Here is a 17,497-nt window from a genome sequence, read left to right as displayed (position 1 = left end):
TTCTTTTTATCTCTTTTCTCTCTTTTTTCTCCTTCTTTCTCTCTTTTTCTCTCTCTAATTCTCTCTCTTTTCTCTCTCCCAGTCTCTCACTCATTTCTCTCTCTCCCTTTCTTTCTTTTTTCTCTCTCTCTTTTCTCTTCTCTCTCTCTTCTCTTCCCTCTCTCTTTTTTTTCTTCTCTCTCTCTCTCTCTCTCTTTGATGAAGGAAAAAGATTACATATTAAATTTCCAGGAATTTAAAAGGAAAAAGTTATTAAACTATAGACCATGGCGTTCAAATATCTTTCTTAGCTGGATTTCTTTATAATTTATTATTTCGGAGTTGTTGTTTTTTTTTTTTTTTTACGTAAATGAATTTTTTTTTTACTTGGTTCCTAAAAGTGCAGAGATGTTGTTAGCAACTAAGGTTTTCCACTCCTTCTAATCCAGGTGTTCTCAACCTGTGAGTCGCGACCCCCTTGGGGGGTCGATTGACAATTTGCCAGGGGTCGCCTAAGGCCATCGAAAATATAGATTGTTCTTGTCTATTCTTCTATTGCTGTGTGTGTGTTAGGGGGTGGCGTCAGAGTGGGGGATTCTCAAAGGGGTCGCCGACCTTAAAAGGTTGAGAACCGCTGTTCTAATCAAAGGCAATCTTTGTGAGAGTTAAGGAAACGAAGTCAACCAGTGTTTCTTCTTGCAAATGCTTCTCTGTTCTTTCCCCTTGACTGTATTTATGTTTTTTTAATGGTTTACCCAGCGATCAGGGGGGACAACGGCTTTGTCTGCATCAGTGTGATAAAATATGCAGGTCACAACTGGGCTTTTGTAGTCATGTGAAACTCTGCACTCATCCTTAAATAAAATACATTACCTTATTATACGGAGCAGTCTAAATAGTTCGGGGCATCTTTAAGTTCAAAGACTTCTCAAAACCTGATATCTTCGGAGAAGAAAAAGAAGAGTCAGACAGAGAAAGCGATGGGAGGACAGCATAAAAGAATGGACGGGCCTTCCATTGAAAGAGGTTCTAACTAAGCCAAAAGACAGAGAGGAATGGAGAAAGACTGTCGATAAATCTTGCATGGTGCCCCAACGGTCCAACGGACTAAGGGATAGGTAAAGGTAAAAATTAAAATTTTCTGAGGAAAATAAATGTGACTTATTTGTTCAGAACACCACGTCGTACCCTTATCAACTCCTTCAACCAAAGTAATAACTTTAAAAAAAAAATTGAACAATTAAAATCTAAACTTTTAAAACCTAATCTCGATAATTGAAACAAAATGTTATCGTCTGGCCAGGGCGGTGAGCTTGATGCCTAATTAGGGAAATTATTTCATTACGATTTGAATTGTGGCCATTCGACATAACATATCAAATGTTATGCTTCTTATCCCATCACGTGCAGCCATTACGAGAAGTCGTTATATGTCGTCGTTTTTTTAATCTAGTTAAAGCCTTTGTGATTGGTCCGTTTAAAATGATACACACATAAGGAGATAATTGAGAGGAGTTCTCTGATTGGCTAAATGGTTTAATGTTACGGTTTCTATATTCTGTTTTTCTCGGGTTGATGGTTGGCCTCAGAAGGTCATCTCCAGAAGCGATTGCGCAGATGTTGTAGAGAAAGGGTGAATTGTATGGGAGAGAGTGAGATGTGCATATATGCCGCTTATAATTGAATGGGAGATGATGTTGTGTATACTTGTTCGTGTTTTAATGTGATCGCTTGGCAGTTCATCATTATATATATATATATATATATATATATATATATATATATATACATATATATATATATATATATATATATATATATATATATATATATATATATATATATATATATATATATATATATATATATATATAGCCTACAAATTACAATAGCACCATAACACAATGCGATTTTTATAAACGGGAGTAAAACCGTTAATAACTACTCGATATTTTATCTCCCCTTTCCATTGTCTTCCCTTGACTCTCACCCCCAACTCTTTAGACCATCTCTCTCTCTCTTTCTCTCTCTCTCTCTCTCTCTGCCTCTCGAATGTAATAATGCCTTCGTATTATTTTTAAATCCTGTCTTTGCTTTTTATGGCTTTGCGTTATGATCAAATGACACGTCATCGCTCGTGATCTGTTATGATAATTGTCTTGCATGACACTAATGTATGACATGTACGCATGACATTCAGCGTTAGCTATCTCCGTTATACAGTCGGTTGTTCTAATTCAGTGATGCCCAGACTACGGTCTGAGAACCACATTCGGCCTGTATCGAAACTTATCTTGTCATAGTAAAGCCTTGTTCCAAGATCGGTTCCACTGGATGGCTTCCTTGTCGTGTAGTGTGCGCTCGATGGTCTCGGGTTCGAAACCTGCCCGCCGTCATTTTTCATACCTTGTATAATATATGTTTCATTATAGCTTCTGATTAGGACAGCTCTAAGCTAGTTAACTAAAGCTAGGAGGACAATTTAATTATACAACACAATTCACTATATTAAAATACAAATACTTAAAAGCATTTCTCTCTCTCTCTCTCTCTCTCTCTCTGTCTTTCTCTCTCTCGCTATCATTCTCTCTCTTCCCCCAGCTTCTCTCTGTCTCTGAGATGTATGAATGCTGGGATGGCTGCTTGGTCGTGCGGTATGCGCGCTGGACTGTCGTTCGGACTTCTCGATGGCCCGCTGCCATCGCAGGTCGTCCTGCGGGAGGTCTGAACTAGGAAGTAGATTATCTTCAACTATGAAGGAACATCCAAACCGAGTAAAACAGTTTCACAAACATTTTTACAAAGAAGTGATGAATGACTTCGACACTAAGTTTGACTACATTCTGGCCGCATCTGGCGTGTAGAGGAAAAAAAGGTTTAATTAAATTAAAAAGAAAAAGATGCCTCTTCTAAAACCAATGTTAAGATTATTTTTTTTACGATGCTAGGCTAATTTCATTAGCTTTAAGTTGCTTTTTTATTGCTTGAATATGACTGGCCATTTGTTAATGAGTCTAATCCTTTGCATAAAGTAAAACGAAAGACACAAAATTACAATACATACTATCAGCCACCCAACCTTTCTGCTACCCAACCTGCAAGCCACCTAGCCTGTCTTCTACAAAACCTGTCTGCTACCCAACCTGCAAGCCACCTAGCCTGTCATCTACAAAACCTGTCTGCTACCCAACCTGTCAGCAGCTAAAACTGTTAACCATCTATCTTATTAACAAATCAACATGTAAACAAACCAAAATCTCTTTATTTGTATCATTCTTGCATTAAAACATGACAAAAGCATCATGGCGTCGCTCTATGAAAACTTTCGCGCAAATTGCAGAGGACACTAGAACAGCGCTGGCAAAAGAAAAGCGTCCAACAAAAAAAAAAATCAAGGCCAATGATACTAGCTGCAACTGGAATAAGCCCAACATTCCGGGCTCACATAGGTCTTACCAGACACACGAGGATTCACAAAACCCCCAGTGCAAAGCCCTCAGCCTCCTGAAGGACAAAAGCGGTCATCATCGAACAATGATGGACGAACAATGTTAATTAAAACCTAGTCGCTTTTTCTCCCGTTTCCCCGACCCCCAATCACTGTATCATCTCTCCCCCCCCCCCATCACTATCATCTACCCCCCCCCATCACTGTATCACATACCCCCCACCAATCACTGTATCATCTCCGCCCCCATTCAATGTATTATTTCCCCCCTATATCACAGTATCATACCCCACCCCCACCCCAAAAAAAAACAACAACATATTATTACCTCCCGTCTCCCCCTCCCAATAACTGTATCATCTCCCCCAGCACTTAATCATCTCCCCAGCACTTAATCATCTCCCCAGCACTTAATCATCTCCCCATCACTTAATCATCTCCCCATCACTTAATCATCTCCCCCATCACTTAATCATCTCCTCCATCACTTAATCATCTCCCCCAGTCACTGTATCATCTCCCCCAGCACTTAATCATCTCCCCCATCACTTAATCATCTCCCCGATCACTTAATCATCTCCCCAATCACTGTATCATCTCCCCCAACACTTAATCATTTCCCACATCACTTAATTATCTCCCCCATCACTTAATCATCTCCCCCATCACTTAATCATCTCCCCAATCATTGTATCATCTCCCCCAGCACTTAATCATCTCCCCCATCACCTTATCATCTCCCCCATCACTTCATCATCTCCCCCAATCACTGTATCATCTCCCCCATCACTTAATCATCTCCCCCATCACTTAATCATCTCCCCCATCACTTAATCATCTCCCCCAATCACTGTATCATCTCCCCCATCACTTCATCATCTCCCCCAATCACTGTATCATCTCCCCCATCACTTAATCATCTCCCCCATCACTTAATCATCTCCCCAGCACTTAATCATCTCCCCCATCACTTAATCATCTCCCCCCAATCACTGTATCATCTCCCCCATCACTGTATTATCCCCCCAATCACTGCATCGACCCGCCCCCAAAATCGCAGTATCATCTCCCCCCTCCCCAATCACTGTATTATCCCCCACCAAATCACTGCATCACCCCTTCCCAAATCACAGTATCATCTCCGTCCCCCTCGACCCCCCCCCCCCCCCCAAATTACTGTATCATCTCCGTAACACGATACAATCATTTTTTTTTGTCCGAATCGAGTCACGTTGAATGTGAATACCAAAACAAAAACATCTGTCCATGTGGGCTACTCCTCGTCTCTATCCGTCCGTCACGGTTCGGTCCCATCTCTACTGACGCCGGAGTCCATGTCTCCCTGTGCTTCAGGGGGTGGTTTCCCTGCTCTACGGAGGCCAGGTTCTATGTCTGTGGCGACGCGTCGAGGGTGGGTTCCACTCCACGGACGCCGTATTCTGTGTCACTCTTTTATGATCGCCTGATGTCTGGCGAGTTGCTTTTAGAGCCGGCGCTTCTGATCCTTGCAATTATATTTCTATGAGAGCACGAAAGACAACAGAAATATTGAGGGAATGGGGCGCGCATGCACGCGGGAGAAAGTCAGAAAGAGGCTGAGTATTGATTTTTTGAGGGTATGGACCCTCCCATTCGTCTGCGCTCAGCTCTATTTATGGTTCCTGACGTCATTATTAGCCAATCATATTTAATTTTGATGTTATAGGAGATATCGCGTTCTTTGCCCTCTCGTTTGAAAGTAATAGAATATACAAATCTTCCTTTCTTTATGTTTTGACACACTCGATAGTAAGTGTATACACACACACGTACAAACATAGACACACCCATACACACGGATACTCAAGTAAGTAAATTAAAGTAAAGTTCCTCTATCAGACCTTGTGGTCTATAAGGCAGATGGTGTAAAGGTCATCTGTTTCAGTGGCCCATGGTTAATGAGGGTGTCGTGTGGCCAGCACAACGACCAACCGCCTTTACTTTTTCCCCAACTAATGTCAGGTACCCATTAGAGCTGGGTGGATTCAGAGGCGCCCAAAGATCCCGAAATGAAAAATACCAGTCTTCACCAGGATTCGAACCCGGGACCACCGGTTCAGAAGCCAAACGCTTTACCGCGATACCCAAGTATATGTACGTAAAATACCCCTTTCAGACCTTGCGATCTATTCGGCCTTGATGTCAAGGTCATTTGTTTCTGTGGCCATCTGTTAACAAGGGTGTCGTGTGACCAACATGACGACCAACCACCTTTACTTTTACAAACCCTTAGACCTGAGTGGACTCAGAGGCGCTCCAAAGATCCCAAAATTAAAAATCCCTATCTTTACCAAGATTCGAACCCAGGAAACCCTCGGTTTTTGGTTCGGAGGCCAAGCGCATTACCACTCAGCTACTGCGTCTTCACGCGTATATAAAAGAAATAAATATATAAGAACATACAGTGCCGCTTATAATTTGTACACATTCAATATGTACAAACAAATCAAGTGTATATAAAATAAAACTAATAAGTCTTTTGTAATAGATTAACTAAATGGTTCGTTTTTTTAATTTATTCATGTTTAGTTTTCGGCAAGAAATAAATTTTAAAAATTTCAACCTGGGAAAAAATGAGAAAAAAACAACAACGTGTAAACGAATTCACCCAGACAGACAGACAGACAGACGAAGTGAGTTAATATACTTTTTACAAAAGAACTTAAAAAAAAAAACAGCAACACGTCTCTCGTATCAAGGCTTTAATCATCTAGAATATTCTAGAAGGACAATTCGCTTCACGTCTGCACAGCACACATACAGACACAGACACAAAGCAAGCTTGGCCGACCAGGACAAATCAGTTCACAAAACACAAAAGAAAACATATCTACACAACATTGGGGGGTGTGAATACACACCGCTTTTAAAAAAAACAAACTATTTGCTATCGTCTGTCCGTAGATACAGTTAGATCTAGTAATAAGTAATGTATTATTATTATTATATATAATTTGGATGTTACTTAATTTTACAGTCGACCGGAAAAAATTACAGGATATTCTAAAATAAAATTAAATGAAAGTAAAATGGAACGCCAGATCGTATTTACTTTCACCTATAATTAATGTACAACCTGGCACAGTGGAGTCTTTGTTTTGCCAGGTCATCGCATTCAAAACGAAAGCTCAAACCAAATGAGAAAAAAGAAATTAAAATAATTTAAAAATAAAACAGAGGAAATAATAGCTTTGTTTTTATTTTGTTAATGATTCGAGACAACTCCTTCTGACAATAGGACTGCGTCCCCTTCTGTCAAGAAAAAAAAATCTCTTAAGGATAATTTTGGTAAAAGGCATGAGGCACGACGCAACTTGTTTGTAATTTTCATGACCTAATCCTATTGTTAGCCCGTGTCACGGTAATCCAGAGCGTCGTCTGCTTCCTGACATTCTAGAGTTGCTTCCCCTCCAGTGATAACTTCTAAGCAATAAAACAAACGTAGGGCTCTTTACGATTCAGGCTCTACCATTAAAAAAAAAAAATATTGAAAACATTCTTGAAAAAAAAAAATGAAATTGCGATAAACTCTCAGGTATCCAATTCGTTGCACGTGCTACGAACGCTATGAATGAGAAACGAGCAGGATAATAATATAGAAATGACTGGATGGGTAGGGGGTTTCAACTAGCTTCTTGACGCCACACCCCCTGCGCCAATATCATCCTCCTCCTCCACGAGGATAGGCGTTTCTTGTGTCTTGTCAACGCCGCAGCAGCCGCCAACGTCGTCCTTTCCATTTTTTTTTCTTCTTCCGCTGCACTATCATCATCGTCGTTGACGTCGTCAGTAAAATAGCTATCATCGAATTTAGCGAAACAAAACAAAAGAGTCATGTTTTTAAGTTTTGACATAAACCCCCCCCCCCCCCCCCCCCAAGACGATTCAAAGCGAAAGTATAGGGCGCCATAAAACTTTCGCTGGCAATAACTCAAATTGTATTTCAACCTCCCATTTGAGCCACGCGCCGGGCAGTGGCGTAGCCAAAAAGAAGGAGGGAGGTCAGAAACCAATAAAACCTTATTAAAAGATGGAAGAGTGTGTCTGAAAATTTATTTTCTCTTCGTTCCTTAACTCCCTTTCAGCTCATCGTCCGCCCTTTTAGCTCATCGTCCGCCCTTACACACCAGTATCTAATAACTCCATTAAGCTAATATTACTTCTGAGGATCTTCTGGAGAGTTGCGTTGAATCCTGAAGTACTCAATGAAAACAGTAAATCAAGTCTGAGTTTTTAATTTTAGAATTGTTATATAGATTGAATATCATTATAGGTGTTTGTGACCTGGTGTCAATGAGACTTAATGTAGATTGGTTGTTTTATTAGTTGATAGTCTGAGATACCTATGTGGGCAAGAGTTAATGGTCTGAAATGCCTACTGTGTGGGCATTAGTTTTTAATCTGAGATACCTACTTTGTGGGCATGAGTTGATGGTCTGAGATGCCTACATTGTGGGCATTAGTTGATGGTCTGAGATGCCAACATTGTGGGCATTAGTTGATGGTCTGAGATGCCTGGCGTGTGGGTCTTAGTTGATGGTCTGATATGCGTAGCGCGTGGGCATTAGTTGGTGGCCTGAGATTCCTAGCGTCTGGGCATTAGTTGATGGTCTGAGATGCCTAGCGTGTAAGCATTGGTTGATGGTCTGACATGCCTAGCGTGTGGGCATTAATTAATTGTCGAAATGAACGTGTATGAACTAGAGAGGAAAAAAGAGAGAAAGAGAGGCGGAAAGAGAGAAAGAAGAGACATAAGGAAAGAGAGAGAGAAAGAGAAATGTCTTTAATTAATAATTAATTGTGCATTTTAAACCATTTTTTTCCCGAATTCTTTTATCACCCCTGGGCTTGTATATGAACTGGCTTTGGTCCACCAGCTGACCAGTTAGTTAAATAATCTGACGTCATTCACAAACACACTGTTTCCTGTCACCTATTCTGCTAGACTGACACATTGTAGTCTGAATAGTCAAGACCATGATCAATTGTCATTTGTAGTCAAACTGAATTTCCCTATGATTGGATCAATGACATTATCTTATCTTATGTTATCTAGTAGGCTTTTTATTTGACTATAATTTGATTCATTAATCAATCAAATATATATATATACATAGAAGTAACTATGTATCAACAGTATTTTTGAACATTGCCATCAGAGCATGCCGGTACCGTGAAATATAATTGTATTTATTTATGTTGTATTCTGTTTGAAATGGCAGTCCAAGTACACTCTGTTTGTATTCAGTGTACTCAGCTCTGTACACGAGTTCTAAGTAATTCAGCAAGCTTGTTGATTCTTGTTTATTTATATGTAACAACATGAGAAGCACAGTTTGGGAAGCACTGATGTAGTGGGTTGTAGTTTGAGAAGCTTAATCACTCGATGTGTCGCTTTATCTTTAATAAAAAAGTTGAATCTTAAGTTTCCCTGAATTGTTTATTACATAATTCTGTGGTACTGTGACTGTACAAAATTAATATGTGCTCGTAATCATACCTTTATTATTGCTGTAACAAGGTTATGGTTGTTGGTAAAAAAAAAAAATAGTCTACCTAAGTTATAAAAATTGTTTGATATCAAACATAGTGCCTTAAAACTAGCGAAAATGTAAATTTACACTATTTATATAATTACTGTTGGTAAGGATTAGTAATTAATTATTTGTTTCGGAAATAGGGAAAGTTTTGACTTAAGAGACAATGACGAGACTAGTAAAAACATGGATAGGTTTAAGACAGATAGAAACAGACTACTTCTAGGACGCCTTAGGAAGCCTTTTATGAACTTCGAGAGTTCACTGACATTCGATAGTCCCCTTCATAGCTATTGAACTTCTTGTTCAGTATCAGCGTCGACTAACTTCTATTGATAATTCGTGCCTTTCGCCGGTGATTACGTTGACCAGGGGTGGACTGGGTATCAAAACCGGCCCGGGCATTTCTAAACCATCCGGCCCATAAATTGTATATTAGATGATGGACATCCAGTTCTAGGTCTACCTGTCCTCAAAATCATTCTGTTAAATTTGATAATGTATCGATAGCTGTACACAGGCTTACAGTGAACACTATGTCCTTAGAAGGAATAAAGGCTTTATGTTGCTTTTAAATCGCAAAGTGTCTAGGCCCTAAAAGAATGAAGCTCTACCGATGTAGGCTATTACATTATTTCGGAAAATGTGTTCGATTAAATGAGTAGGCCTTACTAGAGTCTCTAAAAGATTTTAAAGAAAATACTTCGCTCGGAGGCCCCTTCCCCTGAAAAAGGAATACTATGAAAAATTTGACAATTTAATAGTGGCATCCATGCGGCCCTTATCTTACAAAATACAGACGAGATTTCAAAAAAGAAGATACTTACTGTGGTTCTACCGGCCCATTTGGATACCGGCCCACCTTGCATTTGCCCGAATGCCCATATAGCCAGTCCGCCCCTGACGTTGAGTGATACCTCCGTTTGGTTTATCTGCATTACACACCCGCGGAGGCGACTAACATTACATAAATGTCACTATTACAAATACAATTGACACATATTTTATAGTTTAAACATTAAGGAGTTAATCATATTTTTTTTCTCTTTCTCTCTGACAGGTCCAAATTCAAATCAGAGACGACGTGGCCGTCAGACGTACACCAGATTCCAGACCCTTGAGTTGGAGAAAGAGTTTAAATTCAACCGCTATCTAACCAGAAGGCGGAGGATCGAACTCTCACACATGCTGTGTCTAACGGAAAGACAGATCAAAATCTGGTTCCAGAACCGGCGAATGAAGGAGAAGAAGGAGCTTCAGGCCATTAAGGAGCTCAACGAACAGAGCCGGGGCCACGAGAAATCCCACCAGGGTGGCTCGATGGCCAAGTCAGAAGACAAGATGGCGTCCCTTACGTCATCATCGTCGCAGCACGCCGCGGAGTCACCGAATAGCTCCGGTTCGGAGCATAGTTGAAGATGTTAGCTAGTCCTTGCAGTCTAGGACGAGTCCAACTTAATATTAGTACAGATTTACATGTCGTTCTATTGCCTGTATTGTAGTAGACAATGCACACACATAATTGGTCGAATCGAATACGACCATTGTCCTGCATTAACGCACTCCGATACCTTCACATTACAATAAAAAAAACAACAACTAAAAAAATGGAAACAGAATTAGGAGATTAGCAGGTATTGATTACCACATACGCTCTGTGCTGTCATATAAATAATTTGTTATCTAAGGAATATGGATTCGATATTATCACGTAATCGATTGCAAACAGAAAAAGAAACGTTGACTCTATCCGGACGAAGCATATTGGACGGAAGTATTAAAAAAAAAAAGTACTCTCAGGAATCGCTTGATTTATGAATGGGCGATACTCGCCGGATTCGTTACAGTTGAGAGATTGTATTCGATGAGATGAACGCCCCGACACAACGATACCAAAATCTGGTTCTAATGACCTACTTCGTTTTCTGTGTTTTTCTATTTGTTTGGCTTTCTCGAGTTGGTGTGCGTGTGTGTGTGTGAATTGAATTGGACCCATTTCTCAAACATAGATTCATTCTTGGACTATGCAACTGTTCTCAAGGCACCCACGTCATCAGCAACACGGATCTCCATGACAGCAACTACTCGGGGTGTCTCCTAGTCTACTTCATCAGTCTGACCACTGGCCAGTCCCCCCTTCTTCTCCCCTCCCCTACACAGTGACCAGTCCGATGGAATTCGATGCAGGAGCATTAACTCTGAAACTGGTCTCCCTGTAGTAGGCTTACGAATATATGGTTAGAAGCTATGACCAAGAAAAAAACTGATTCAAAGTTATCATTACAATCATTGACAATCAAGGGAGGCTACACACGACATTGTTTGCTGTCTCTTCAAATGTGTTACCTTTAAATCAAACAAATGTTCTAACTAGTTCAAAATATTAGGACATTTCAAAAGTTTTCCACTCAATATTTTACACTTTAAAATATTTAATTAGCGATTAATTGAATTGTACAGAATTTTTTTTTTTTAATTTACAATGTTGCAAGGCGAAAATAAACCACAAAATAATTTTAAAATATTTTTACCTTGTGTATTATGCGCACACTCCACCACCCACATAAATACACTCTAAATGATACCTTGTATAACAGTGTAATGTATAAAAATAGTCACACGCAGGATATAGTGATCAGGCGAGAAGAAGGAGACGTGTAATTATATTTAAGAGTTTTATTTGTTGTCGCAATTTGATTTAGCAGTCAGAACCATTAGCTGACAACATTTATCGAATTAAAAATAGAATATATAACTAACTAAACTCTTATACATGTACACAAATGCAATGTCCCCTAACGTGCCCATTATACACCTGAACTCCCTTTTGCCATTCCTCTCACCCTAAGTCGGAAAACAAATTTCAGTAGAATTTTAGCCAGCCCTATGATTTAGGCCTATTATTAAACAAACATCGAAGATAAACAAAATCACGTGATACACTTGAAACAAATCTAATGAACGAAATGGGAAAAGTGACTTACGGTAAACTATTACCAGCCAAATCATTCTGTTCTTGCACTCTGGGATCATCCATACAACAAGGCCCACTGACGACACTTGTCTCTAGAGGCACGATCTAGCTTTTGCAAATTATGTCTATAATGTATTGACCAGCCTTTACAGCAAACAGGGCCGGTCTTAGGCCACTGCAACCTATGCGGTCGCAGTGGGCTCCGCGCTTTCATAGGCTCGTGCTAATTCAGGGTGTAATTATTAAATTGCAAAATATATACGAAAAACTCCTGGAAATCTCCTGAATTTATTACAATCTCCTGAAAACTCTTTAAAATGTCCAGAAAAATAGACAAAATTGTCATTTGTGGGTGTCATTAATTGCGGAAAACGCCAATCCTACGCGTGATAAAAGGAAAAAAGGCATTGTCACCTTTCATGTAATAATCGGGCGAATTTATACCTTAATCGGAAGTTCCAATACTTTATTTCCTTTTATAGTCACTAGCATATAAGTATGCCATTGGTTACAAGGTTCGTAAAGTACAGATCGCAATTTTTAACTTAAATCTTATTATCCGTATTTCCACACAGACTAGGCCCCGCGCAATTAGTTTCGCATAGGGCCCCGCAATTGCTAGGACCGGCCCTGACACCAAACGTGTCCTAAGATGATCCTTAATACCTATAATAATCCTATCGGTATCTATTTAATTAAAGGAATGATGTGTATCTTTTCCAGGCGTAAAAAATAATTAAATATGTAACTAGAAATTTACATAAATGAGTTTTAGTTTGTGCTGTATGTAACTCTACATATGAACATTGTATTTACGGGGAGAAGTGTCAGTTGATACGGTTATAGATACCGTATCATCAGTACCCTTTTAGAAATTGTAAGTTATATTAGTATTAAGGTGCTAGAATTTAGGAAGAAAAAATATTTGAGGTTTTTAGAAATGTTACTGCAAACTGCTCATGACGGGATATCCGATGTAATAGTTTCAGGGTCGTAAACTGTTGCTGTGTCAATCAGTGTGGCCTTGACCTAGTACAACACTTCTGAGTGTTATTTCAGAAGCGTCCCATTTGATTCAGGATAAATGTGTCTTGACTTTAAGTCGTACAGTATGTCGGTCTGGGTACCTTCAGGGTGTCATCTTCTCGGTCATGACATTGCGTCTTACTCTGTGTCTTGAGGCATTTACCCTGTGTCTTGAGGTATTTACCCTGTGTCTTGAGACATTTACCCTGTGTCTTGAGGCATTTTATGCCACGAGAGACCATCTTTTCCCTTTGCAACTTCTCATGTGAGGCCAATCTTTGATACACAGCTGCGGACACATGTTGGGCATCTGTAATCACCTGGCACTTTCACCCTTCTTTCTGCTGCTGGTGTGTACGCCATCTGCAATCCGGGACCCTTCCTGTATTCATGGTCTCCATGTGAATCTATCTGGTGCCTCTTTTCCCCAATCGTTAGTGTCGATTTTGAAGAGCTTCATGTCGCGTTTGCATACATCTTACTTAGACTTAGGTCCTCCCGCGCCGTTCGGCGCATTGGGCGGCAAGCTGTCTCCATAAAGATCTGTCACTGGTACATCAGTACGTCTTAACCTGTGTCTAGCCCAGTGTCTTACCCTGTGTCTTAACGTGTGACCTGACACTTATTACATCACAGCGCCTCACTAAACTTTTGTGCACTATGTAAAGCAGCAGCTCAGCGTGTCAGCTGCTTTCAACTGTGTCCCTTCGTTCACCTGAGCCAACAGACGAAACAAACAATAATATAACACTGAAAATAATAGCAAATCAAAATCACACACACAACACACACACACACACACAACTTTCCAAAAAATGTCCATGAAAATTGTATTTAATGAATGGAATTTTAGTCTGTGTGGAAGGAGGGGGGGGGGGTTGGAGTGGAGAGGATACGCCAACAGCCAGCATTTATCATCATGAGATCAACATGAGTGCGTTGATCTGATATTATTTATACATTCAATCTTCACTTGTCTCCTCATTGAGCTAGTATTATCGGATTTTATACTGTACTATGACCATGCAATGGACTGTATTATCTATAATAATAGACTTGTTAAGTCAGACTGAATGTAAAATAGGTGAACATGTGTATGAATGAAATGCACGGTATTGTATGAATAGTGAATGTAAAATTGAAATGTCTTCTGATGTTGTAATAGTTGAATGTTGATTGATTGTGGTCATTTCTGGTTCCTTTTGTCCGGTATCGAGATATATATGGTAGTAAAATATAGGTAGTACATTTCTGTTACAATAGCTGTGTTTTGTAATCAATGTCATTGAATAAATAAACAGAATGTCAATGGACAGTTTAAGATAAGCCACGAGCTCTCAACTGAATTTTTAATACATAGATCAGCAACAATACTTTATTTTGTATATTTACTGTTGCACGTCTGGATTAACGATTCGATTGATACTTTAGTTTCAAAATTCTAACATTTATTCGGGTAACTGTGATGTTAATTACCCCCCCCCCTTTTTTTTTTCTTGTATTGTAACAATGTCCTATTCTTAGTTTCTAGAGTGTTAAAGAACAATAACCGGGGATGCTAAAAGATATTTAAATAATGGATAATCAAATAAAAAAGAATGCTAAGATCTACTTACAGGCAAAGAAAGCGCGTATAAAAATATGTAAACAAATGCAAGAGTTATCTTTCTTCTTTCTTTTCCCAACGGTTGGAGATTAAAATTAGCATTCCAAATACTTAGCGTAAATAGAAACCTAATTATCTCTATTAAAAATAAATAAACAGATGAATACAATTAAAAGTAACTAAATATTCTTAGACACAAGAATCTTAAAGCACCAATCGTTGGTTAATTCTTATAATCAAGTAATAAGAATAAGACTGTATGTCGAAGACCAGCAACTAGTTACATAATTCTCAATGAAGACGCAGCATTAAGGGATTTCGCGTGTGGAATCCGTCCCGTGTCCCGCGTCTATGAGGGGCCCCGCGATAACAGAAATTATTACTATCCAGATTGTTGATTTTTCATACAAAATTGTTTCTAAATAATTAATCGTTGATTAAAGTTCACTAAATGAATAGAGGACTATGACTAAATCTTACATTACAATGCAGAATGTAATGTAGCCAACAGGCTAATATTTCAGTACCTACGCAAGGTACTATGTTTGTTAACAATAATTTAATACGGTTCCCAGACACGAGCACGACACTCGCCTGGGGCCCTGCGTACTGTAAAGGCCGCCTCTGCTCTATTTGACGATGATATAACGTTGACCATACAGAATGTCCAGTATTGTCCATCGTTTTGTCGGACTTTAAAGTATTTGTATAAAAATATAAAGACGTGTTGACCTTTTAAAATGTTTTTGTCTCTGGCCATTAATCAAACCACTCTAGATACATTTAGCATGTTATTGAATACCACGATTATCAAAACGCCTAATGTTTATGATTCCTCATTGAAATCTGTTTAAGATGCGCCTAATTTTGGGGTCAATTTGTATTTAGCAAGTCCTTCTGACATCTTCATTTCTCTAAACTATTTGGGCATTTTTTTTTATTTTTTTTTGTCGAACTCTTCTTTCTATCTCTCTGGAGCAGGGGCGTAGCTATGAATTTTCCTTAGTTTGGGGGCCCTGGGAGGCTTGACCTCTTTGGGGGCCCCCTGCATTTTGAGCATAATTTATTTTTTTATTTAAAAAAAACACTAATTTTGCCCCCCCCCCAATGTGGGGGAGGGAACTTTTAAATTCTCCCCCCCCCCCCCAAACTCCCACCCTAGTTACGCCACTGCTCAAGAAGATACATGTCGGTTCCGAGAAGATACAGACTTGGAAAAATAGACAAATAGACGGAGGCAGAGAAAAAGAAAAGAGAGAGAGAGGGAGAGGGGGGCCCGGTGGAAGTAAACACATTCTCTCTCGCAGATCTAAACTCCCTGGACACCGTGTTAGACATAGGCTTGAATTTATCTCCAGATTGTCCTGCCCGATACCAAACACAGCCCAGTCGTGAAGATGTCAAAAAGACTGGCTGCAAGCGGGACTGGTTTAAGGGAGAGAATAAACAAGGGGTTCAGCAGCAGACGATCCCAGGAGTTACGTCCCCCAGACCACCTCCCACAGAGTCACTCCCCTCTCCCCCCCTGAATAATCGAACTTTTCTTTGTCAACATCTGAAACTGTAAAGCAAAGGAAATGTTTGATATATTTCCAAGTATGTAATTTCTGGATCACTTCAGTATCACTATAAACAACATACAACAATAGAGCAGTAAACGGTTGCGTAGGTGTATACTTTATATACTCTATATCTACAAATTAGTTACATTGGTATATTATCGAGTTTCTCAATACGTTTGTTTTTAAATCCTGAACACTATAAATGACATGGTATTTAAATATTCAAAGTCGTGTTACCAAATAAATAACTTTAATTAATCTGTGTTGCAATCGAAAGGGGCTTAGAAATTTCAATTTACGTTGCTAAAAAAAAATAATATTCGCTACGACTTTTAAAAGTCATAAATAATCCACACTTCCTATTTTCTGTACACCAAAAATGGCTAGCTATTTATAGCTGTCCGCCATATTTGAAAATCTCCACTACAGCAGTATCGTTTGTAAGTGTGACAATATTTGAGTGCCAGATGACAAGGATATCTGGACGGTACGTTGGAATTGATCAGACAATACGTTTCTGATGTTATTCTCTGATCTCTCAATTGTCTATTGTCTTTAATCGCAAACAATGTCGTGATGCCGGAGATAGTACTTTAAAGTGTTCAACTCAAAACTGAGAATTTTATTTTGCATAAATACAAATCTCTTAATTCTGAAACTAGGATTAAACTTTAATAGTACCGGTTTACAAACTACATACGTGTACAAAACAATTTAATTTAAATTATTCGGCTTTGGTTTTCGCGCCCCTTTCAAACTCAAACATAACCTTGACCTAAAAAGTATTCAATCTAAAAATAAACTTTATGCAATAGTTTCATTATGTTACAAGACAGAAAGGATTTGTTTAAAGATACATGTTTTTACTTTGTAATATTTACACGAGAGAGAGAGAGCAAAAAAGAAAAAGAAATATTACAGTCACACACTTTTCTGTGAACGTAGTCTTACATTTCTTTAAAGTAATACATTTTGAAAAGTAAACATCACTTAACTATATATTTTGTTATCTCAGTAAAAAAGAAATATTTTTAATAGTCTCTAGACACTGTGTGACGCTTAGAATGTGTATGCGTCAGTAATAGACATTGTCTCAGGATATAAGCTGATTATTCAATCCCATAAGTCCTGGGTGAACAACCCTTTTCGGCTAGAGGACCATATATATTTCTTTCGATCGCTTTAAGGGGCCGCATGCCTCAAAAAAAAAAAAGTCGATGAGGGTGAGGGCTTAAGTATGCATTGTGGAACGGTCAAAGGTTGCTTATCGCTATCTAGGTTTCTATCTTCAAGTTAGATAATTGTTTAAGCTATTAAAGAAAGCTG

At 39.0% G+C, this 17,497-nt stretch overlaps 1 protein-coding gene across 1 annotated transcript in view; it reads left to right on the top strand.

The window, feature by feature from the left end:
* LOC106060502 (homeotic protein ultrabithorax-like) overlaps positions 1-14,329 on the top strand; it is a 77,317-nt gene extending 62,988 nt beyond the window's left edge. Inside the window, exon 2 of the mRNA XM_056004641.1 lies at positions 10,064-14,329. Within this exon, the coding sequence (XP_055860616.1) occupies positions 10,064-10,419 (356 nt within the window). The 3' untranslated portion in view covers positions 10,420-14,329. The remainder of the gene's footprint in view (positions 1-10,063) is intronic.
* Positions 14,330-17,497: the final 3,168 nt, after the last annotated feature.

Source organism: Biomphalaria glabrata, chromosome 11, assembly GCF_947242115.1.
Source record: "Biomphalaria glabrata chromosome 11, xgBioGlab47.1, whole genome shotgun sequence".
NCBI classification, from domain to species: domain Eukaryota; kingdom Metazoa; phylum Mollusca; class Gastropoda; family Planorbidae; genus Biomphalaria; species Biomphalaria glabrata.
This window is presented reverse-complemented; position numbering and strand designations above follow the sequence as displayed.